This window comes from Marmota flaviventris, chromosome 19 (genome assembly GCF_047511675.1).
Source record: "Marmota flaviventris isolate mMarFla1 chromosome 19, mMarFla1.hap1, whole genome shotgun sequence".
NCBI classification, from domain to species: domain Eukaryota; kingdom Metazoa; phylum Chordata; class Mammalia; order Rodentia; family Sciuridae; genus Marmota; species Marmota flaviventris.
Window position 1 is genome coordinate 21,640,677 of NC_092516.1, and position 23,411 is coordinate 21,664,087.

Genomic DNA, 23,411 nt, shown 5'->3' on the forward strand with positions numbered 1-23,411 from the left:
CTAGGCAAGTGCTCTACTACTGAGCTATACTGCCAGCCCTCTGATTTCTTTATGCTGTACCCTCAGGGCCTAGAATAGGGCCCAGAAAACAGTAAGTACACAACATTTATGTCACTGATTCAAAGAAATTCCTCTGCCCTCCTGAAGGAGGTGCTGAAAATGTGAGCAGACACAGACCATTGTGAGGCAATTCCTGGGACTCCATGCAAAGGAAGAACAGGAGGGGGGTGGGCATGATCAAAAGGAGAAAAGATGCCACCAGGAAACTGTGATTTGAAAATCAAGAAGACATCTTCCAGGTGAAGAGCAGAGGGGCAAGCAGAACGCTCCTGGCAAAGCAAAGAGCATGAGCAACACCCAAGAGGTAAGACATTTTGGGGTGATTATAAGCAGTTCAGAGGGTAGCTGGGGTTGGGTGGAAGCAGCAGAGCATGAACTCTAGCATGCGGGTAATGAGCACTGGAAGGTTTTGGCCAGGGCCAGCATCATGGGCAGATGTGGGCTTCTGAAGGGTTGCCCACTGCCAACTGGACATGGGCAAGCAGGGAAACCCACCAGGAAGTTGTTACATTGATTTGTTGGCACTCGAAGGAAGTAAAGCAGTGTGGCTCTGGAGAAGGGGGTCAACTGGAGAATCATTTAAGACAAAGACTTAGGACATGATGGCTCAGGGAAGTGGACTCAGACTCCTGGGGCCAGGGAGCCATTTAAGGGTACAAGAGACAGTGGGAATGGTTGATGGGGAGATGAGGCTGAGGGTGTTTTGGACATGAAGTGAAGTGTTGCAAGCTATTTAATTTTTTGAGTCTGGAGATTGGGGGCAGAACTTGAAGGCAGGGAATTAGGAAACACTAACTGAAAAAGAAGGTTAGGGGCTGAGGTTGTGGCTCAGAGGTAGAGAGCTCACCTAGCATGCATGAGGCACTGGATTTGATCCTCAACACCACATAAAAAGATATTCACCTACAACTAAAACTAAATATTAAATAAAAAAAAAAAAAAGAAGGTGGGGCATTGCAGGAGAATATTCAGGAACAGAAGAACTAAGGTAGGGCAACAGACACTAAAGATCAGGAAGAGGAAAGAGACTAAGGATGGACAGGACCCAGAGCAGAAAAGGGGAGAGCACTGGAGGCCAGAGCCCAAGACTTAGGGTGGAAGAACTTCCAGAAGGAAAGTGTGAACATGGGTAGGGGATGGGGAGAACACAGCCAGTCTTAAATCAGAGTTGTGACATGGGAGAAGTGTCTTATAGAAGAGGTTAGGAATTAGCCACAGAGAAAGTGGGGGCAGGTCTGGGTTGGGGACACTTGCCTAGAGCCTGTGTCCAGGTGATGGACAGGAATGGGCAGACTCAAACTTTAGCTTCTCTAGTATACTCAGAAATGGACATCCTATCCAAAACCAAAATTCTTCTTTAGCCTCACTTGTGGGCAAGTCTATGGTATCTCCCCAGACCTTAGTGTCCTTATCGGTAAAATGGGGTAACAGGAAAAACAACTGCCAATGATTGAGCATTTACTATGTACTAAGCCAATGACTCTCTCTCCAGGAATTGTGTCATTTAATCCTCAGAAGTCTCACCAGGCTGGCATTATGGTTATTCCATTTTACAGAAGAGAAAACTGAGGCAAATGAGAACAAGGTTAAGTCACTTGGCTAAGGTTACATAGCAAATGAATGCAGATGCTGAGATTTAACCCCAGAATTTGATTTCTGGGCCTTAACACTGTACCACTAACCACACAAGGTACTTTAGAGTTTACAGAGCACTCATATCACCTCACGGGATCATTGAGGGCGTAATGACATGACTCACACACCCAGAAAATGGCTGAGATTACCACATATGGTAGGTTCAATAATGACCCTCCTGAGGTGTCCATATCCTAAGCCCCAGAATCTGTGTGTTACTTCACATGGCAATTAGAATTTTGCAGATTGGTGAAATTCAGGATTTGGAGAAAGGGAGAGCATCCTGGACTGTCTGGGTGGACCCAAGTCATCACAAGGGGCCTTATAAGAGGGAGGCACAAAGTTCAGAGGAGGAGATGAAATGATGGAAGAAAGAGAGAGAGATTAGAGGATGCCATGCTGCTGAGCTGAAGAAGGGAAAAGCCACAAGCCAAGGAATACAGAAGCCTCTAGAAGCTGGAAAAGTCAAGAATACAGATTATCCCTGATAGCCTGTGGGAAGAACCAGCCCTGTGGACACCTTGACTTTAGCACAGTATGTCTACTTTTGGACATCTGACCTCCAGAACTGTAAGGTAATAAATTTGTGGCTTTAACCACTGTCTGTAGTAACTTGTTACAACAGCAATAGAAACAAATATGTCACATCACTGCACGCCTCGCTCCCCTGGCCACCTCTGGCTCCACTATTATTACAGGAAATACCCTTCTTTCTTTCTTCTTCTTTTTTTTTTTTTTTTTTTTTTTTTTGGTGCTGGGAATTGAACCCAGGGCCTTGTGCATGAAAGGCAAGCACTCTTCCAACTGAGCTGTATCCCCAGCCCCACACCCTTATATTTTTAAATGGCTTGTTAAAAGTTCCAATTTGGTCCATTCTGAACCTTGGTCTGTTCCTTCATTAAAAATAAGGAGCTGGGGTTGCAGCTTAGTGGTACAGGGCTTGCCTTGCATGTGTAAGGCACTGGGTTGAATCCTCAGCACCACATAAAAATAAATAACTAAATAAAACAAAGATATTATCCATCTACAACTAAAAATAAAATTAAAAAAACAAAACAAAACAAAAAGGGCTGGGCACAGTGGCACATGCCTGTAATCCCAGCGGCTTGGGAGGCTGAGGCAGGAGGATTGCAAGTTCAAAGCCAGCCTCAGCAATAGCGAGGTATAAGCAACTCAGTGAGACCCTGTCTCTAAATAAAATACAAAATAGGGCTGGGGATGTGGCTCAGTGGTCAGCGCCTCTGAGTTCAATTCCTGGTACCAAAAATAAAAATAAAAATAGGGCTAATACATCTGACCCTATCTCTCTTGCAGAAACAGAGGGACCTGATAGGATATGAAGTTTCCTAGAAACCACTGAGGCAGGGAAGGCCTAATTATTATTCCCATTGCTCAGATGAACAAACAAAGGCTCAGAGAATAGTAATAACCTGCCTAGACCCATAAGAATAATAAATTACAAAGCCAGGACTTGAGCCAAGGTTTCTCACACGCCACCTCCTTAAAGAAGCCCTCCTGGACAACTCCAAACCATTCACTTATTCATGAAGCAGTTACTATGACTACATTGTTCCCAGTGTTGAGCTAGACCAGGCTGGGGATCCAGTTCTGTCCTCAAGGTGCCCACAACCTGTGGACAAGACAGACACAAAGACCAATGAACCCAAAACAAGCCTAATAAATGTTGAAACAAAGGGAAGAAAGCCTGAGGGGTTGTGGGAACTCAAGGAAGGGGACACTGATGGAGCCTAGGGTGAGGGACGGCTTCTTGAAGGAGGTAGAGATTGAGCTGGGGATATGGAGGACTCAAGCAGAAGTGTAGCCAGGGGTACCAGGTGGAAGAAGGGCTCAAGAAAGGCAGGGAAGCACAGTGCTGCAGCCTCCTGAGGCCAAAAATAAGTTGGGTCATCCCAGGCCCCTACATCCATCTGGGTCTGTGTTCCCATGAATGACCTGGGAATCATGGACCTCACTGCTCAGAACTGTGACAATTCCTGAGCCCAGGGGAGGCCTGAGCAGGAAGAAGGGTCCTGGGATTCCCAGAGGAGGAAGGTGAAGGGGAGGGAAGGTCAGTGAAGGGAGACAGGGCAGGGTAAGGGAGTGTTGGAGCAGGGTCCTGGCTCAAGCCCCCACTGCACATCTGATCATGTGTGACCATAGGAAGGTCCTCTTGGAGCCTCAATGAGCCCATCTGAGGAATAATGGAGCATGAGACAAAACTGTCTCCAAAGACCCTCCCCAGCCCTGACGGGGAAATGACATGACACAAAATTACAAAAGGGTCTTTATTTGTAAAAAGCCAAAGGGGCCCCTGGGACAACAGGACAGGCAGGCCGGCTTCTCAGGGGTCAGGGGCATTTGGGCAGATGCGCTTGAGTGGGGGGGCGCCCTCCGAGTCCTCTGTGTCACCCTGGGCTGCCTCAGGGACAGGTGGCACTGGCTCAAAGACGGGGTAAGCTTCGGGGGCCTGGAGAGGAAGGGCGGACAGGCGTGAGCTCCACCCAAACCCAGGAGTACAGCCTCCTAGCCTCTGCCTTCTCCAAAGCCTCCACTCCACTCCCCTCCAGACCCAGGGCCAGGTGACTAAGATGCAGATTAAGAAGGACACCGAAAATAATGGCAACATTGGGGGAATTTGATCTTTCTAAAAAATGCATAAAGGTAGTCCTTTGAGAAAAATTAAGTTTATGAGGGACTTTTGTAAGCTAGTTTTAGGATTCATTTTGTGTGTGTGGTGCTGGGGATAGAACCCAGAGCCCCTGCATACTAAGCACGCCCTCTACCACTGAGCTATACCCCCAGCCTAGGATTTTTTTTTTTTTTTATATACATGGAAAAGCACCATGATCATTTCAGGCTTTTAAGGGTCTTAAACCAGCCCTAATTCAGTCCTCAAGATTTCATCTATTTCTTTTTCAGTCCCAAGAACCCAGCCTCTAAGCCTTTAGCTGGGTCCTTGGGTCCACGTCTCCCTCCAGGACATCAGGATGCAGCCACCCATCGCCCAGAGTTCCCATTCCCTCTAAGACCGGGGAGTCCAGCCGCTCTCACCTCAGCTTCCAGCAATTCTGGAACAGGCTCCTCCTTGGTCAGCATTGGGGGTTCATCAGTGCTGCCTGCAGGTGTGCCCCCGGGATCTAGAAGGTCAAGTGAACACACATCCCCTGAGCAGCCACTCTGTGCCAGTAGCACAGAGGGCAAAACAAACACAGACGGGCACCAACCACATAAGCCAGAGCTTCGGGAGCAGCAAGAGAGAGCCAGACCCCTGGCTGCCATCCAGGATGCAAAGAGGAAGGAAGATTTAGGTGGGACCTTGAAATGTGAGTATGGTTTTATTAGGTAGACAAACAGGGCGGGGTGGGGGGTGGGGTGTAGAACACAATTAACACAAATACTTTAATAAGCACAGATTCTGCAACTGAACTGCATAGGTTCAAATCCTGACCTTGAGCAAGCTACTTAAAAAGTTCTCAGGATCTCAGTTTACCCATCTGCTCATGGAGATAATGACAGTAATTACCACATGAGATTGTTGTGAGGATTAAATGAGATAATACAGGCAAGGCCCTTAGCATATTTGCCCAATAAATCTAGGTATAATTTCTTTATTTGCAGCACTGGGAATCAAATTCAGGGCCTCCTGCATGCTAGACAAGAGCTCTACCACTCAGTTACAGCCCTAGTCTCATATAATTTTTATAGTAGCAAAGTACTTGGCACAATCTAGACCTAGCCCTTAGGTCCATGGGGTGGAGTCCTTGCCAGGGAACAATGAGGTCAGCAGGGAACAGTTCCTGAAGACCCCAAGTATCAAGCAGAGGCATCAAAGGCCATGGGGAACCTATGAAGGATGAGAAACAGGACAATAACTATGTCAAACTTGTGCTTCAGAAAATGTTGTTCTGGCAGCTGTGTGGAGACCGCTGGAGACCAGTGTGGAGGCTGGAGCAGGGATGGGTGAGATGGGTGAGATGAGATGGCCAGAGCTGGGCAGGACTGGCAAAGGAGGGGAAAATGAGAAGTGTTTTGACCAGACAGGGGACTGACTATGTGGAAGGATGCTGGCTTAATGGTATGTGAGCATGGGCACCTTACTTAACTTCTCTGGGTCTCAGTCTCCTACTCTATGAACAGGGATCTTAACAGGATCATAAACCCTATATTATAGTGATGATTAAATGAGAAAAAAACAAACAAACATGTGAAGTGCTTAGAAGGACGCCTGGCACACAGAAAGGACTCAATAAATATTAGTTGTTGTTAATCCTACAATTATTAATCATTCCTGTGATTATCACTATTATTTATTCACTCAATCTACTAAGCACCTATTACTGAACAAGAACAATATGGGCCCAACATTCAGGAAGCTGACATGAGATGGGAATAGGAAGAAAAACAATAAACAAAGAATTAAATGTGTACAAAAATCTCAGACAATGATTATCAACAAATCCTAAAAAACAAGAGAGGAAGAGGGCAGCTAGAGGTAGTTTCTGCAGGGGTGAAAGGAGGCCCCCTCAGGAGGCAGCAGGGGTAGGGGGGAGAGGTATAGGGTTAAGCTGGTAGGCTCAACTTTGGAGAAAACAGGACTCAGAGGAGAGGCTCCTGGGAGGCAAACTGTCCTACCTCTCTCTTGGCCTAGTCGTGGGGGTTGAGTTTCCTCTGTGACCCCTTCTGCAGGTCCAGCAGGTGAAACAGGGCGGCTGGGCTGAGGGGTGCCACCAGGGCTGGGCTCGGTGCCCTTTTGGAGGGAACCTTCAGAATGGAAACTCTGGTTGCTGTTCTCATCTGTAGGAGCAACAGCCAAGAAGGTTGTCATGAGGCCTCCAGTATCCTCCTTCAATCCCCACAGTCTCCCCAAATTCCATGATCCTTACATACCATTGAGATCCAGCAGGATGAGAGGGCCACCTGCACGGGGACTGGCTCCCCTACCCCTGCGGTCCCGGCCACGGGATCTTTCTGCCCCTCCACCAGCCCGCCTTCGCTCCTAAGGATTACAGAGATAAGGTCAGAGCCAGCTTTATAGTTAGTTCTTGCAAAGTCCCCCCCTGTAGAAATAAGGAAACTAAGGCATAGAGAAAGCAAAAGTCCCTGCCTGATGTGGCAGATAATGCGTATATTGGGTTACATCTTGATCTTGGGTGTCTGGAGCAGGAAAAAAGGGAAAAGGGGGAGGAGTTGCTGATAACCGTTAACATCTGTCTGGGCTGCTACACTGGAGGTCTCAGAGTGGGGACTGAAGGTGGAGGCCAAGGGGGGAGGGGCTTGCTTGAGGTTGTACAGATGCAGGGCCTGGTGGGGGGGGCTTGCTCACCTCCTCTTGGGGGTCCACCACTGGCACCCACTTGAAGATACGAAGGGAAGTGTCGCCCACAGTCACCCAGCGCTTCTCCCTGTGGAGGACAGGGAGCTGGGTCAGAGAGGTATGAGGGGAGAGCCACCCCTCTAGAGCTGGGGTAGCTGCAGACGTTAGGGAGATGCACTAGGGTAGGGGCAGTTTCGCTAATGGAGTACAGTTAAAGGGAAAAAGGCAGCCCTGCAAACCCCAGGGCACAGATGGGAGTGATTCCAGACGGTATGACTAGGGGGCGTGGCTCTTGCAGACCCCTGGGGCACACATGGTGGTCGGGGGCTGGCTGGGAACCCTGGCTATGAAGATTGCGCGGCATACTTACAGGAGGAGTGTCAAAGCTTTAGGGGGCGGGACATAGAAGAGGGCTCCCACTCCAGGAGGGCACGGCTGGGGATCACGCTTTGTAGACCCCCGGGAATAGCCAGGGAAAGAAGGACAGAGCCCAGTCGATCCAGCGCACGGCGGGTGGGCGAGGGACACACCTAACGCCAGGGGCCACGGCTGGCGAGGGGGGGTGGTACCCCATGTCCGGTCCCTGGCACCGAGGCAGGACTCACCATCTCCGGACCTTCTCGATGGTCGCCATCACCTTCTTGATGTCATCCTTGGCCCGGCTCCGGGTCTCGGCCCGTACGGTGCGGCCGGCCATGCTGCCGGGGCTGGGGCCGGGGCCGAGCCCGCGGCGGGGCCGCCTGCCGTCCGGCGGGCTCAGGCTCGGCGCCAGGCCGGGGCGCCGCTCTCTCGGCCTGCCGTCCCTCCGGGAGTTGGCCGCGCCCTCCCCCGCTCCTCAACGCCTCCGCGAGTCCCCGCCCCGCTTCCTGCTGCCGCGCCCCGCCCCGGCCCGTCCCCGGAGCGGCCGGGCGGCGCGGGCGGCCAGAGCCCAGGCCTGGAAGCGGGGCCGGCCCCGCCCCGCCCCGGGCCCGCCCCCTCGGGGCGCCGGGACGCGCAGCGCCCCCTGCCCGCGGCCCAGAGGGAGAGTCTGGGGGCAGCTGGGTGACTAGACGCGCGCAGCAGGGCCTAGCGGTGCGTTCAGACCACGTGGGTGCCGGGGTGCACGAGAGGGTCTGTGTCCTGATGTGCGTCCGCAGCGGGTGGGCGTCCCTGAAATGCTGGGTGTTGTGTTTGCGCGCGCGCGCGTGTGCTTGCTTCCGTTCTCACCAGCCTGATTCTACACTGTTCAACTTACTCGCTCATCCATTCATTCAACAGTCTGTTAACTGAGTGCCAAGTGTATGTCAGAAACTGCAAATACGAGTGGGTCTTCCCCAATGAGAATGGCCAAAGTGAAAAAGACATACCATCCCAAGTTTAGGCAAAAAGTAGAGCAATTGGATGTCCCTTATATTTCTACAGGAGTGTAAATTAGGAGAGACTCTGAAAAACTGGCATTTTTCATGCCAACCCACAAGGATAATTGGAATGGATTACAACCTATTCACACCATAGACTTAGACACAGCAAGCAGAATGACCAGTGTCCTGCTACACCCAACAACCTAGACGAGTCTCATGGACAAATCTTGAGTAAAAAAAGCGAGATCCAATGGTAACCATTAGATGATTCTATATATGAAGATCAAAAACAGACAAACTTATGGTGTGAGAAGTCAGGATTGTGGTCATTCTTCAGACAGGGAGAGGGTAAGAGTGGGGCTTCTGGGAAGTGGCTGTGTTCTATTTCTTAATCTGGTACTGATTGATATTCCTGGGGCATATTTACTCTCTGAAAAGTCATCAAACTATATATTTATTATGTGTGCACTTTTTCATATGTTTATTACAGTTCAGTTAAAAGTTTACTTAAAAATATGAATATGTCTCAGTTAATTTTATTTGAGGATGCTCAGTCAGTAGATATGATAAAGTCTCAACCTGTGTTGCTGTGCTTTAGGATTTGTATTTCAAAGATTTGTCTGTGAGTTTTGGTGTGATCATGTTCAGAGGGGTTAAAGGATTAGGAGGGTGGTTATGACAGCATTTCTGGAACTGAACTATAGATAGATAGTGATAGATACATATATATCTTATGTATCTTATATCTTACATCTTACATATTAGATACATATATATCTTAATCCCATGTTGTAGATACATATATATACACATACGTGTAATATGTACATTACACATGCATATACATGTATCTTATACACATATTTCGTGTGTGTATGTACAGTGCTTGGAAGACAGTAAATATCCAGTAAATGTTAACTGTTGATTAGTGTGTGATTGTGACCCCTGACAACAGTCTGGCTCCTACCCCTGCTATACCCTCCTTTATTTTGGCAATTGTCTGCTCATGGTAATATCCTCCGGTGTCAGGTAAGGAGCGGGTGAGTTGGGAGAAAGGGCATGCTGGCCTCCTTCTCAGTCCCTTGGCTCACAAACTCTGTTACTGCTTGTTTATGATCTCCTCCATCAGACTGTGAACTCAAGGGGCCAGAGACCAAATATGGATCCTCTCTAACTCAGAGGCCAGGATAGAGTAGATGCTTGGGAATCAGCTGTGGGGATAAGTGTGTATAATCATTTCAGTGTGTACACCACACTAATGAGGTTGTTGTTTGAGCTTGACCTCCTGTACAGGTCTCTGAAACCTGTTCTCTGAGCATGCGCATTTGAATACCTTAACTCTCCAGGAGATGCATGTACACGTGGAGGGGGGCTGTTGGTTAGTGAGCCTGGTAAGGTGAGGCGTGGTGGTGTCTTGTTTCCCTCCTGGCAGATATGAGGAGAATGGAAGGCATCTAAGATTGGCCAGGAGGTGTATGTTTGGAAAGGTGCTTCTCAAGCCGGCGGCCCCCACCGCTGCCTCTTTAGCACCTAGCCCCAGTCAAGAGGGAGGGCCTGCACATTCCTGTTAGCCCGCGGCTTCCCTCTCCTGTCCCTGAAGCTTTAATCCCAAATCAACCCTTGCGTCCCTCCCCGCTTCAGGTGGGAACCAGAGCCTCCTCTTCCAGAGGGTTACAAGGCTGTCTCCCAGGGCTTGAGACCCCCAGCCTTAAGGTAATGTCCACAGGTCAGACTACCTGCATCCCTGGCGGGGCCCCTTCCCTGACCAGGCGGCGCAGGCTAGTTGCTGAGCTCAGGGCCAAGGAATCTTGCCTAGAAGGGCTGGTGGGGCGGGGGGAATGTTTGGGGTCTGGACTATGATTGGCTGCGCCCGAGCCACGCCCCTACCCCTTTCCCCTTCTCCCCCCTCGGAAGGGGGGCGTGGAGGGAACCGGGATCAGCCAGGGGCCAGCATGAGCCAGAGGGAGGGAAGTCTGGGTAAGGGGCTGAGGGGCCAGACGCTGGGTCACCGAAGGGAGTAGGAATCAGAAGGGCTGGCAGCTGGGGTCTGGGTCTTCACCACCCCTGGGTCCGGGAGGGGAGCGGCCTGGGCGGGGGAAATCAGGCTCCGGTGTCAGGTAACGAGCGGGTGAGTTGGGAGAAAGGGCAGGCGCAAGGGTTTAGAGGAGGCCTGGGGCTGAGTCCTCCAGGGTGTGGGCTCAGGGCTTAGATCACCGGTCTCACCGGTGAGTACAGCACATTGAGGGAGGGCTGGGGTCGGGGATGGGTCAGGCGCCAAGGTCCTCTCTGATTATTGGGAAAGAATCAGAGCTGGGGAGCCGGAGGGAGAGGTAGAATTAGGGAAGTAATTTTTCGAGCCACAGGAACTAGTGAGTGACAACCGGACTCGAAAGTCAAAGCTGCTGAGGATAGGGACTGGTTGTGGGAAACTCAGGCGGGGGCGGGGCGGGAGTTGCCGGGCCTGGACTACACTCCCCAGCATGCACTGTGCGTCTCGGGACTCGTAGTCCTTCTGGGCGCCACACTCTGGCTTGTGTCTGGGAAATTCAGGCGATGCTGCCCTGCCCAGTAGGGGCATCAGAGAGGGAATGGGACATGGTCTCCCTATCTGTAAAATGGGCCTTAAAGTCACATTCCAATTTGAGGTTCTGTGCTTCAGGGATGTTGAATTCCACCAACAGTCACAGGGCATGTGTAAGGCCCTATTCTCAGAAGCATCCCAGGCTAAGGTAGATATACACAGGTTGGAGAGCTACCTTGGAATTATGAACAAATGGCCTGAAGTCAAAGGGAGCAGTTCATTTAAGGATTCTGGATTCTGCAAAGAGGAGGCAGAATTTAAAGTTGGTTTTAATGGGATTTCAATAGTGATTTGGGGACAGGGGACACATTTCATGTAGAGCAACTATTTGATAAAAGTCTAGTGCCCCATTTTTCCTCACTTGGAGTGGGACAGATCTTTCCTGGCCTGAATGCTGGAGCATTCAGAGTAGAGTTTCTGGGTTCAGGAGAGAAGAGTGGCTGGGTGGTCAAGGAGCAGGAGCTTGGGCTGCCCTCATTCCTCCCTCCCTTTCCCACCAGAAGACCCCCAGGCTGACGATTCAGTCTCACTCCTTCCCCACTTGGAGGCCAAGATCCGACAGACGCACAGCCTTGCCCGCCTCCTCACCAAATATGCAGAGCAGCTGCTCCAGGAATATGTGAGTGGGAAAGGGGCTGGGGGTGCCTTGGGCCTGGGAAACAGGGAAGCACAGGTCACAGAGGTCCTCTATCACCTATTTTCTCAACCTCATTCCCAGCTGTGGAAAACAAACCTCCTGAGAGAGACAGAAACTACTCCTGGCCACAGAGCAAATGGAGGAGGCAAATGACCTCTGCCTCAGATTGGAGCCTCCCCTCCTTTGTTGTAGGGACAGATGAGGCAAGGCACAGGAAACAGTTTTATTTGGCTGCAGCCAGGTTCAGAGGGCACATAGCTTTTGCCTGAATCGCGAGTTCAAGTAGTTTCAGAATTTTATACCCAGCATGTAAGAGGAGGTGCTCAGAAGTTTACATAAAAGCAGTTTTTTTTTCCCACTGTTTTGGGCAAGTTAACCCTTTAAGGACAACACCTGAGAAGAGGAGAACTTCTCCCCATTCTTTCCTCTCCCTGCCAGCTGTTTCCATGGAGCCCAATTGGTAACTTTTCTTATCTTAGAAATGTAGACATCTTTGTGAAGCTGCAGCCCAAGGCCAAAGACCTTGTTAAATGATTTTTTTTTTTAAATCACATTTTGTATTTGCAAACACTTTTACAAACTACTATACTGGATATATGTTTGTGAAAAACAAGTAAAAGGGCGTTCAGCACCTGGAATGCTAATTTTTTTCCAGCCAGTGGCCAAGTAAAATAGAGCAACAGGAAAATAGGAAGTTTAACTACATTGAACTTTTTTGTAAAGACTCTTGTTTATAGTCTTAAAATCAATGATGGTGAAGATTTCTGGAGAAACTTAACTAAGATTTTTTTTGTGGAGGAGGGGGTGCCACTACACCTTGGTGCCTGAAGTCAAAGCCTGAGACAGTAAAGGGTACTCTAGTCTAGGAGTCAGGAAACCTACATTCTAAGCTCTGTGTGATCCTGTCACCTTTATCTTCATGGGCCATAAAAGGAGGCACTAAATAAAGATGGACTGTGAAGTCCTCTACCTAGAATATTCAAAGGGACCAAGAGGGAGCTGATACAGAGAAGATAGAGCTATCAACACCTTTGGTTGGCCTGAAGGCCCTACCCTGCCCAAGGAGAGAAGATAATCCCACTTTAGTGTAGTGAAAATAGGCTGTAGTATTTTTCTTTCTTTTTTTTTTTTTTGTTTGTTTTTTTGGTTTTTTGGTGCTGGGGATTGAACCTAGGGCCTTGTGCTTGCAAGACAAGTACTCTACCAACTGAGCTATATCCCCTAGCCCCTAGTATTTTTTTTTAACCTTTATGTTATTTATTTATTTTTTATGTGGTGCTGAGGCTTGAACCCAGTGCCTCACGTGTACTAGGCAAGTACTTACTTTACCACTCAGCTACAACCCCAGGCCCAGGGCTGTAGTTTTGAATCATACAAACAACAGGCCTACCCACTTGTGACCTTGGGCAGTAATGATAACATTAAAATAATAATGAAACAAGTAAGACAGTGGGTAGTGGAATAATAGAATTAGCTTTGTAGTCCTACCAACTGTGATTCAAATTCCAGCTCTGCCACTTCCTAGGTGGGTTACAGGGCTAGTCACTGTCTTCAGCTTAACTCTCTTATTTACAAAGCCATTATTATTATTATCATCATCACACCCATATTGGGAAGATAATGTTTTTAAGCAGCAAACAAAGCTTGAATGAGAGGCAACATGTTTGCAAAAGAGGAATGTTTGCATTTGAGAAGTTGTAAATCACCTTTATCTTTGTTCATTCATATGAAAATTGTTCATTGAATACCTGCAGGTACAGAGGTTGGGAGGATGGGAGAAGAGAGTGAAATCCACTGAGTACCTCTAATTTTTGAGAGAACCACGGTAGAAAGACAGGACAGGGGAGCTGGGCCTAGTTGTGCAACTTGAGAGACTAAGGCAGGAGGATCCCAAGATTGAGACCAGCCTCACAAGTTAGCAAAACTGTCTTAAAATAAAAAGGGCTGCAGTTGCAGCTCAGTGATAGAGTACTTGCCTAGCATGCAGGAAGCCCTAGCTTCAATGTGGTGAGGGAGATGAGGAAGGTTAGGACAGAGAGCTGTTCCCCCATATTATGAATGAGAAAACTGAGGCTCAGAGAAGGGAAACTGTTGCCCAAAAAGGCACAGCAGAGACAAGATTTGAACCCTGATCTTTTAAGGTAATATTAATGAAACATCTAACATTTACTGAACCCTTCCTGGAGGCCAGGCCTTGTCTTTAGCACTTTATATGCTCATAACTACCTTATGAAGTTGATATTATTACTGGTTCCATATTAGAGGCAGAAAACAAAGGCCCTGGTGTAAACCCTTCCTTTTTTTGTTTGTTTTGTTTCAAACACAACGGCCCCATTAGGAGGGAATTATTTGCAGGATGAGGAAACAGACGTCCTAGGAGAAGGTCGAGGTCTCCGCTAGGACTCGAGGAACCCCCGGCGCTGGCCACAGCACCCCGCCCGGCCCCCCCCCCCCACGAGTCCCCTCCACCCTGCCCGCCCCGCGCTGACCGCGCCCGTGTTTCCGCAGGTGCAGCACCAGGGAGATCCCTTCGGGCTGCCGGGCTTCTCGCCGCCGCGGCTGCCAGTTGCCGGCCTGAGCGCCCCGGCCCCGGGCCACGCGGGACTGCCATTGCCCGAGCGGCTGCGGCTGGACGCGGCGGCGCTGGCCGCGCTGCCCCCGCTGCTCGACGTCGTGCGCCGCCACCAGGCCGAGCTGAACCCGCGCGTGCCGCGCCTGCTGCGGCGCCTAGAGGACGCTGCGCGCCAGGCTCGAGCCTTGGGCGCCGCCGTGGAGACCGTGCTAGCTGCGCTGGGCTCCACCGCCCGCGGTCCCTGGCCGGAGCCCTCCGCTACTAACGCCGCGGCTGCAGCCACCGCCGCCACCACCACCACCACCACCAGCGCTGCAGGGGTCTTCCCGGCCAAGATGCTGGGGCTCCGGGTGTGCGGCCTCTACAGCGAGTGGGTGAGCCGCACCGAGGGCGACCTGAGCCAGCTGGTGCCCGAGGGGCCCGCGTGAGCGCGCGCACTGGGGCGACTTCGCGTTGTCGCCTCCTCTCCATCAGGTTCCTTCTCCATGTTTGTCTTCACTTCTGTCTCTCCCCGTGTCTGTCAGTGTCTCTGCGAACTGTCCCCTTGCTCTGACTCTGTACCTCTTCTCTTTCTGGTCCTCCTTGTCTGCCCAAGGAACTTTCCTGTGTCCCCCATTTTCTCGCTTCCCCTCTCTTTTTCTCCATCCTTGGGCCTGCCTCAGTCTCTTTAGGTCTCCCCTTTACCCATCTCTGGGGATCTCTGGGTCTGTTTTCCATCTCCCTGTGGCCCCACGTGATCATGTGTACATCTGAGCCTCATCTCAAGGAGGCCACACCTCAGTTTTGTCCTTTCTTGACCAGGAATGTGCCTGTTGGTCCTGTGGTGGGTAGGCTACTGCAAACAAATTTCAGACACCCTCCCCCAGGGTCATCCCAACTGCTGCCCTCATTGTCCCCACCCCATCCCTCTGGGCCCTTCCCCTTCTCCCTTCACTTTGCCCTGCCCTGTGCAGGGATAGTACAACCCTCACCTCTCAAGCCAGGTCTGTGAAGAGGGAAAAAAAAAAACCCTCACATAATGCCTTAAAAGAGTTTTATTTGAGAATAAATTAATTTTTTTGTAAATAAAAAGTTAAAAAATAAAACTAAAGTTACCTGTATATACAGTTGTTGAAAATGGAGAGACAACTTTGAGAAGAATAGGGTCCTTCGGGTACAAACTGATCCCCCACACATACCCCAAAGGCACAGTCTGCATAGGAGATTCACAAAAACCCCAGGACAGGGATACCACCTGTCAGCCCAAAACAGGAAGTGAAAGTGCCCTGAGCAGGAAACAGATGTGATGTGACATGAGTCCTTAGTTTTTCCAGAATTCTACTTCCATTGATCAGGAAGTGAAACCCATTTGGAGATAAAGTGGAACAATGGCCCAGACAGGCAAATCAGGAGAGGAAATGAACTCCAGCAAGAAGAGAGAGCTATCTCAGAAAGGTCATATTGTCACACAGAAATGGAGGTAGACAGAGACAGGAAGACAATCCCTGAACTTCCTCCAATTATAGAAAGGAGAAAGTCTCAAGGAGAGCCCAGGAAGGAGACCAACTGTCCTCTCCCTAGAGTAGGAGGTAAAGCCTCTTCAAGGGGCTCTTCTTTCCAACTAAGAAGTAGGAAAACAAGTACCACTGGATTGGAATCCATGAAATAGGACCTATGGAGACCCAACTAGTTCTGGAAGGGAGGTCATAGGCAATAAGGAATGGAGGCCTAGTATCCAGATAATATTCTCCAAAACATGGCACACAAACCCTGGTCTCTAGAGAAGTTGTAGCTCCTTCTCTATCCCAAAAGCAAGGCAAAAAAGTCCATTGTGAAAGAGGAAGTGTTGCAGCCTCTGACAGGAAGCCCCACTCCTCTATGCTGGGTATTTGGCTTTGAGTAGAGCCAAGTCCCTCACAGCTCGATCTGTCCAGTGGCCATATTCCCGGGTCACTACATAGCCTCGACATTTTCTCTCAAAGGCTGAAGCCCCAAAGGTAACAAGCCCCAGAGTGTCCTCTTCTGGGGGAATAGGCAGCCCCAGGGCAGTCATGATGGCAGCCATATTGCCCAACAGGCCTTGGGCCCTGAGTCTTGCAGCTCCAAGTTGGGCCAGGAGGATGGGACTGCCAGGATTTAGGTCACTCTGGTCGTCTCCCACGAGCTGCAGGTGCTGGGTCAAGGCCAGGAAGGCTCCCTGGGCACGGTTCAATCTCTCCCCATCATCCAGGGCATGCCAGGTCTTGAAGGGGACAGCAGCAGAAGGCAAGCTGCTGAGCTGCAGCTCAGGGGCTGAGAAGCCAGGGTCACTAAAGGGGCTGCCCTGGTGCTGGAGCTGTATGCGGGACAGAGAGAGACAGAGGTAAGGGGACCAAAGGGATGTATGGTGCTGACTCCACATCTGCACTCTGAGACTGGCATCTTCCCAGGAGAATCCACCATTCACCACCCTTCAGGGAGCTGGTAGGATGTCCTAATACAGATCGAGAGCCTCTTTAGGTTCCAGTTGGTCATCTTCCATGTACTATCTATATGACATCAAATCACAAGCTTCTGTAACTCCCATGTAACAATGTTATGTGAAGATGATGGAAAATTTATATATGTATATGCATACATATATAGATATATAAACAGCACCTGAGATACAATAAAGGAATTAAAAAGTCATCATTAACTAATAATATATAGATATTAATGAACTCTGTGACTATTTTTTAATAATATGTTCAATCTAAGTATATTACTGACAGTGTAGTTACGGTTTAATCTTTTTATTTATGGTATTTAATTGCTTATGTTAATTTTATTATGATCACTAATAAATAATTGTTAACGTTGTTTAATGTAGTTGAGAGTTTTCTCCATCAAAGTTCTGACCCCCCACAAAACAAGACCCACATAATCTTAATGCATACTGATAGAGCTCCTAATTGACATATAACTTAGTTCCACATCTTCATTGTATAGATGGAGAAACTGAGTCTCAAGATGCCCAAGACTGTCCAGGGAATAGAGACACATATGGTACTAGAACCTAAATTGTGGAATTCATAAGAGCCTGGAAGAATTGTAAACTCCAGGACTCACCAGAGCCAGACATGTCGTGTAATTTTGGGGAAAAAAGCAGGAGTAAGATGGAGGATGGAAGTTTTGGTCTACAGGATCCCTGCGTTTTAGGCGGCCACTTTTGTCTGACAACACATGGTCAGAACCAGCAAGCAGGCTGCCAATTTTGTTTCTATATGGTGGGGTGGGGGTAAGGGGTGGAGGGTTGTGGTGTGGAATTCCATAGACCTGGTTTTGGATCCTGGCACTACCAGTTTTTAGCTCTGTGCCCTTGGGCAAATTATTTATCCCCTCTAGGACTCAGTTTGCTCATCTGTAAAATGCATTCTAATTCCACCAGTCAGAATGGCTTGAGGAATTGATGGCATAGAGCCCAAGTGAGCACATGGCATGAGGTGGTTATGGAAATCACCCTGATTATGTAAATCCTTCCTTCTAAGTGCTTCCTTTGACTGTGTAACAATCCTGAAAGGTCACCAAAGGTGGTATTACCATCCCATTTTGCAGATGAGGAAGCTGAGACCAAGAGAGGAAGGATCGCTTGCTCAAGCTCACCCAGCCATCTGTGACAACGCTTGAGTATGTCTCTAGTTAACAGGGCCCCTGTGCCCCTGGACCCACGGAAGAGAATACTCCTGAGCTTGCTCTGCTTCCCCTACCCAGGGTAGTATCCCTCTCCCCTCATCCCCTGCTTGTGCCCGGTATCACTCACATAGGTCTGCAGCAGTGTTGATGTATTCTTCTGCATGTAGAGGGCCAGGCTATAGGCTTGACTGATGGGCTCAGCTGGGGAGATGGGGGCTGCGGGACTGAGGGGTGGCAATAGTAGGCTCAGTAGACAGAGCGGGGCTGGCAGAGGAAATCAGAGGTCAGCACCAAATCCCTGACCCTGCCTACAAATTCATTTATTCATCCTAAAACTTCTTCAACAGAACCCTCAGTGACTGTCATATCCTGTGAAATTAGGGCTTGCAGAATTGCCCTATAGGTAGATTATTTCCAGCTAAGAACTCCACTTGAACTTCCCTTGAACTCCAAAACCCATATATTCAACTTCCTACTTGACATTTTCCCTGGATATTAGTAAGCAACTTAAACTCAGAATACCCAATACTCAATTCTAGATTTATCTCCCTCCAGCATTCTTCCAGTTGCTCAGGCCCAAATTGTGGGGTCCTCTTTAAGACCTCATTTTTTCTTACTCTACACATCCAAATCCTATTGGTTCTGTCCTTACAAGGTAGCCAAGGCAAGGATTTTTTTGCTTTTGTATTTTTAAATATGGAATGTGCCAGGTGTGGTGGCACACTCCTGTAATCCCAGTGGCTCAGGAGGCTGAAGCAGGAGGATCACAGGTTCAAAGCCAGCCTCAGCAACTTACTGAGGCATTAGGCAACCTAGTGAGATCCTGTCTCAAAATAAAAAAAATTTAAAAAGGGCTGGGGATATGGCTTAGTGGTTAAGTGCCCCTGGATTCAGTCCCTAATATCTAAATAAATAAACAAACAATAAAATATGGAATGCTTTACAAATATGTGTGTCATCCTTACACAAGGGTCATGTTAATTTTTTCTGTATCATTCCAATTTTAGTATAAGTAGCAGGTGAAAGCTGGGCGCCCATTACAAGGTACATCTTCACTGTATGAGAATTAATTGAGCTGTATACTTATAACATGAACCTTTTTGTATATTTGTTACTTTCAGTAAAAACTTTTAAAAGATGAAACAGTATATCCAGAATCTGACCACTTCTTCTTCCTCAAGGAGGCCAGCCTAGACAACTTAGTGAGATCCTGTCTCAAAACAGAAAGTGCTAGGGATGTAGCTCAGTGATAGAGTGGCCCTGGGTTCAGTTCCAGTAATGGAAGGCGGGGGGGAAGGAGGAGGAGGTTGGGGTAAGGAGAGGAATAGAAGAGAGAAGAGTAAAACAGGCAGTGCAAGTTTCTTTTTTCTTTTTTAATATATATTTTTAGTTGTCAATGGTTCTTTATTTTATTTATTTATATGCGGTGCTGAGAATTGAACCCAGGGCCTCACACATGCTAGGCAAGCGCTCTGCCACCGAGCCACAACTCCAGCCCCAAGTTTTTTGTTTCTTAATCTGAATGTTCATTATAAGGTATACACTCACTTTGTGAGAATATATTGAGCTGTATATGTCCAAGCTTCCACATCGTCTCTTGCTTCTTCCCCAGTATCAGCTTCTACCCTGGCTTCTGCTTCTGCAGACCCCCAGGCCCGACTATGTTCAAACCCTCTCTAGCATTCCCATGGGCTCCCACCTCACTCAGAGTAAAAATAAAAGTCCTCAGTGTGGGGCAGGGGTTGTAGCTCAGTGGCAGAGTGCTTGCCTAGTATGTGTGAGGCCCTGGGTTTGATTCTCAGAATCACATATAAATAAATAAAATAAAGGTCCATCTACAACTAAAAAAAAAAAGTCCTCAGTGTGTTCTGCAAAGGCTTATTCCCCCTGAACTGGCCTTCTTTATGTTCTGTCACATTCCCTGTGGGGACCACCCCCAAAACCCTCCCAAGGTCATCTCCTTCCTGTTCCTCAGGCCCCAGCTCAGATAAACTGTCCTGGCCACCATCCCCAAAGTCCTGCCAACTCCCTGAGAGTTTGTTTGTTTTCTTGTTTGTTTTTTAATTGGAAGTTATCTCATTTGTTTTTTAACTGACTTATGGCTGTCTCTTCCACCAGCATGACAGCTCTAGGCAAGAGGAGACCTCACCTGGTTCATTCATTGCTGGTTCTCACTACTAAATATTTGGTGAACAAATGAATGAATGAATGCAGTCATGGGTGGGTATTATTGTTGTTTTGCTTTTGTGGTGCTGGGGATAGAACTCAGGGCCTCGTGAGTGACCGACCACAGCTCTACCACTGAGCTACATCCCCATCCCAGGCCACAGGTTGTTGTCTGATCACTGGTTCTATTCCCAAATGCTTAGGACAGCACAGTCAGCCCTCTGTATTTGCAGGATCTGTAGCCACATATTCAACCAACTGCAGATAGAAAATTTCATCTAAACTGAACATGAACAGACTTTTTTTTTCCTTGTCATTATTCCTTAAACTATAAAATGACTATTTACATGACATTTATATTGTATTAATTATAAGTTATCTAGAGATGATGTGAAGTATATAGGAGAATTGTGTAAACTACATGCAAGTATCATGCCTTTTTAAAAAAGCTTATTTAATTTATTTATGTTTATGTGGTGCTGAGGATCGAACCCAGTGCCTTACATGTGCTAGGCAAACACTCTACCACTGAACTACAACCTCAGCTCAATATATCGTGCCTTTTTATATAAGGGACTTGAGTATTCTCAGATTTTAATATCCTCTGGGGGGTCCTGGAACCAACCCTCCATAGATAACAAGGGATGACTATACCTCACATATAATAGGCACTCAGTAAATATTTGTTGAATGAATGAGGAATGAAGCCTTCTATGTGTAAGGATTTGGAGGTTTCCAGCAAGTGCAAAGTCACTAGGCACATGAGTCAGAGCAGCCAGAGAGGGCCCCCATCCCTCCTGGCCTCCGGGTCCTGGTGCTCAGTCCCCTCACTCACCCACGCGACAGCTCATGCTCTCTCCTTGGCTCCTTCCTTTCTGCAATTTCTGGGTCTTTCCAGGGCACCTGTCCTCCTGTCCCTCAGGTAGCTTTATACCTAGATCTGTGCCCTGGAGCCGCCCAGGAGGGAGGAGGGAGTACACCCTGGAGAGAGGGGGCGGGCAGGAACAGGGTCCTGGCAAAGAATGAGGCAGACCCAGTTAGGGGACAGGACAAGGAGAGGTTTGAGAGGGACCCAGAAGAGGGTATATATTTCAGGCCAAGTGGCCTGGGGCTCAGGGTACAGAAGACTCCCATGCAGGAAATAGACAGGGATGAGGAGACTGAGGTGACACCCTGGACCCCTACAAACCCCAAACTCAACCTTAAACCTTGGTGGCTGAGAAGGAGGGGGCAAGGGCGGGGAGGGGATTATGGGGGACAAAGGGGCCGCCCTGCTCCCTGCTGCTCTGCACGTCCTGGGATCCAGTTTCCCCTGAGGAGGCGGCCCCCTGCTCCGCCCACAGGGACCAAAGCATTGGGCCCTGGCTCCCAAAGAGTCAGGAGGAGTGGTGTAGGGGCAACATCATCCAAAAGCAGGTGCACCCTTGGACACAGGAGCACACACACGTCCACACACGCGTAGGCACGCGGACACACAGCAGACCTGAATGCACAATTTCATGCATTCATTCATGAGTAGTCCTGGACCCTACTGTGTGCCAGTCCTTCTTCTAAGTGCTGGGACAGAACAGGGAACAAAACAGACAAAAATTCCGTTGTCTTGGAGCCAACAGTGGAGCTGTATGTGGGGCTGGGCCTCACCCAAGACGGCAGGAAAACCCCCATCAGGCCAGGACTATGCATGTTACACACCCCAAGACTCAGACAAATGAGTGCTCCTGTGTACACAGAAGCACACTGACATGTGAATACATGCTGCACACCTGGAGACCCGGCCAGAGGTACCTGCACAGAGCAGACATGAGCACATGGAGCACACACATCATGCCCATACACACGCATACAGACACACATGCAGCAGAGGAGCAGGAGTCCTGGATCTAGCCACATCTCAGTCTCTGATAGACAAGGAGAGATCCTGTCCCCTGCCAGGCAGAACACACAGGGACACACACACACACACACACACACACATTTGAGGTCCTCCTCCCCAAGGAGCCTTGAGGCAGAGGGGCAAGACTGGGGAGAGAAGCTGGGTTTAGGTCCCTGCCCAGAGCTATCCCAACAGTGATTCAGAGTGATCAGTAGGATCCCACCCTGACTCCATCCAGGGGGTAGAATACTGCTTCTCCCTACTGCTCAGGTAAGGGGGTGACATGAAGAAAGAGGTACCCTACATTTATTCAACAGATATAACACAACACTCACTCTGTGTGGCATTAGAATGAACAGAAGGGCAGGTGAAGTCCGTCCTCACAGGGTACGTATTCCAGTGGGGGAAACCAACAATAAACATGTGAACTAATAAAAACCAATACTTCCTAAAATGACAGGGGCTAGGAAGGAGCCAAAGGGAGTTGATGTGATTAGCCGGGGGTTGTTGGGAGGAGACTTAACTAAGGAGCCAAAGGCCAGAAAGGGCAACTACTTACCTGGAGTCACACAGCAAATCCAGGGCCGATCCTAGGCTCTATCCCCCAGGTTGGGGCTAGAGGTGGGATGTCCCAGGTATGAACTGTGAGCTGAAGGAGGGAGTAGGTTAAGGATAAAGATGGTTCTGAGTTGGGGTTTTCTAAACAGCATCTCTAAAGCTGGGGGCTGCCAGGCTGGCAGGTAGGGCCTGTGCTGGGCAGACAGTGATGTCAGGGGATTAGAGTAGCCCCATTGAGTGGGTGCACTGAGGCGTGGGCCAGGCCCTGGTGGTGGAGTATGGGGAGGAGGGAAAGAGGGAGGCAGATATTCGATCTGTGCTATTCACAGGTGGAGGTGTACGTGGGGCTGGGCCTCACCCAAGGCGGCAGGAAAACCCCCACCAAACCTCAGCACTGCCTGCATCTCTCAGGGGCCTCACTTTTTCTCTCTGGACCTCCCGGGTGTCATTCACAGCTGAAGGAATCAGTCTCCAGGCCAGGCCCAGCTCCATTTGTCCAAAGTGACTGTCTTGGCAGAAGTCAGTACCTCTGCCATCCTGACCTGCCCCACTCACCAGGGATCCATATGTCTCCATCTATGTTCTGGTCTCACCAGGGGCTGATATCTTGGGGATCCAAATAATTTTGGAGGGAGTAGAATTGGGTTCAAATTCTGCATTTATTCATCACTAGTGTGGACAAGTTACTTAACCTCTTTTTATTTTTACCTTATCTGGAAACAGGGATGATAACTCTGGCCTCACAAATCCTTGCTGACTCCACACACCAAGTGCCTTGATCCCTGCTGTGAGGCCCCCTGGGTCTCTCGGGGATTCTCCAGTAGTGCAGAATGCTCCCAAGCAATGGCAAAACTCTCAATATCCCACCACCCTATGTTTCTGAGCCCAGTTCCTGTCCCATCCATACATGTAATCTCAAGAGATCTAATGCCCAGCTATCCCAGGACCCTCAAGCATGACCCCAACATCATCCAGAAACCACATAATGAAGACAATTTAGAATACATATATATGATCTCCAAATCAGGCACAGTGGTGCACA

The 23,411-nt window shown here is 49.0% G+C and overlaps 3 protein-coding genes and 1 non-coding gene across 5 annotated transcripts; 1 reads left to right on the forward strand and 3 right to left on the reverse strand.

Annotated features, from left to right (window-relative positions):
• Window positions 1-3,966: 3,966 nt before the first annotated feature.
• Bcl7c (BAF chromatin remodeling complex subunit BCL7C) lies at window positions 3,967-7,795 on the reverse strand. Its single transcript, XM_027948528.2, has 6 exons — window positions 7,615-7,795; window positions 7,019-7,097; window positions 6,583-6,691; window positions 6,328-6,489; window positions 4,747-4,832; window positions 3,967-4,162 (listed from the first exon to the last, which is right to left on the reverse strand). Exons 1-6 carry the CDS (start codon window positions 7,704-7,706, stop codon window positions 4,037-4,039), a joined length of 654 nt encoding a protein of 217 aa, XP_027804329.1. The 5' UTR covers window positions 7,707-7,795; the 3' UTR covers window positions 3,967-4,036.
• A 2,456-nt stretch (window positions 7,796-10,251) lies between these two features.
• On the forward strand, window positions 10,252-16,900 carry Ctf1 (cardiotrophin 1). Of its 2 annotated transcripts, none has more exons than XM_027948792.2 (3): window positions 10,252-10,326; window positions 11,431-11,549; window positions 14,076-16,900. In XM_027948792.2, the coding sequence occupies exons 1-3, from the start codon at window positions 10,302-10,304 to the stop codon at window positions 14,565-14,567; spliced, it is 636 nt and encodes a 211-aa protein (XP_027804593.1). In that variant the 5' UTR covers window positions 10,252-10,301; the 3' UTR covers window positions 14,568-16,900. The 2 variants fall into 2 exon arrangements, with proteins under 2 accessions (XP_027804593.1, XP_027804594.1); XM_027948793.2 differs by having other exon boundaries at window positions 10,271-10,326; window positions 11,434-11,549.
• On the reverse strand, window positions 15,995-19,934 carry LOC114103101 (cardiotrophin-2). Its single transcript, XM_027948707.3, has 3 exons — window positions 19,922-19,934; window positions 17,900-18,036; window positions 15,995-16,453 (listed from the first exon to the last, which is right to left on the reverse strand). Exons 1-3 carry the CDS (start codon window positions 19,932-19,934, stop codon window positions 15,995-15,997), a joined length of 609 nt encoding a protein of 202 aa, XP_027804508.1.
• On the reverse strand, window positions 18,697-18,802 carry LOC114103190 (U6 spliceosomal RNA). Its single transcript, XR_003584619.1, has one exon. It is a non-coding gene; the product is annotated as a U6 spliceosomal RNA (small nuclear RNA).
• Window positions 19,935-23,411: the final 3,477 nt, after the last annotated feature.

What these genes read in the sequence shown, in the direction of transcription:
- Ctf1 (XM_027948792.2), top strand. Translation starts at nt 10,302, where the DNA reads ATGAGCCAGAGGGAGGGAAGTCTGG. An exon ending in CCAGAGGGAGGGAAGTCTGG is followed by an intron (nt 10,327 to 11,430) that starts GTAAGGGGCTGA and finishes CTTTCCCACCAG; the next exon opens with AAGACCCCCAGGCTGACGAT. An exon ending in AGCAGCTGCTCCAGGAATAT is followed by an intron (nt 11,550 to 14,075) that starts GTGAGTGGGAAA and finishes GTGTTTCCGCAG; the next exon opens with GTGCAGCACCAGGGAGATCC.
- LOC114103101 (XM_027948707.3), bottom strand. An exon ending in CAACACTGCTGCAGACCTAT is followed by an intron (nt 16,454 to 17,899) that starts GTGAGTGATACC and finishes TCCCGCATACAG; the next exon opens with CTCCAGCACCAGGGCAGCCC.
- Bcl7c (XM_027948528.2), bottom strand. Translation starts at nt 7,706, where the DNA reads ATGGCCGGCCGCACCGTACGGGCCGAGACCCGGAGCCGGGCCAAGGAT. An exon ending in ATCGAGAAGGTCCGGAGATG is followed by an intron (nt 7,098 to 7,614) that starts GTGAGTCCTGCC and finishes TGTCCTCCACAG; the next exon opens with GGAGAAGCGCTGGGTGACTG. An exon ending in TGGTGGACCCCCAAGAGGAG is followed by an intron (nt 6,692 to 7,018) that starts GTGAGCAAGCCC and finishes TGTAATCCTTAG; the next exon opens with GAGCGAAGGCGGGCTGGTGG.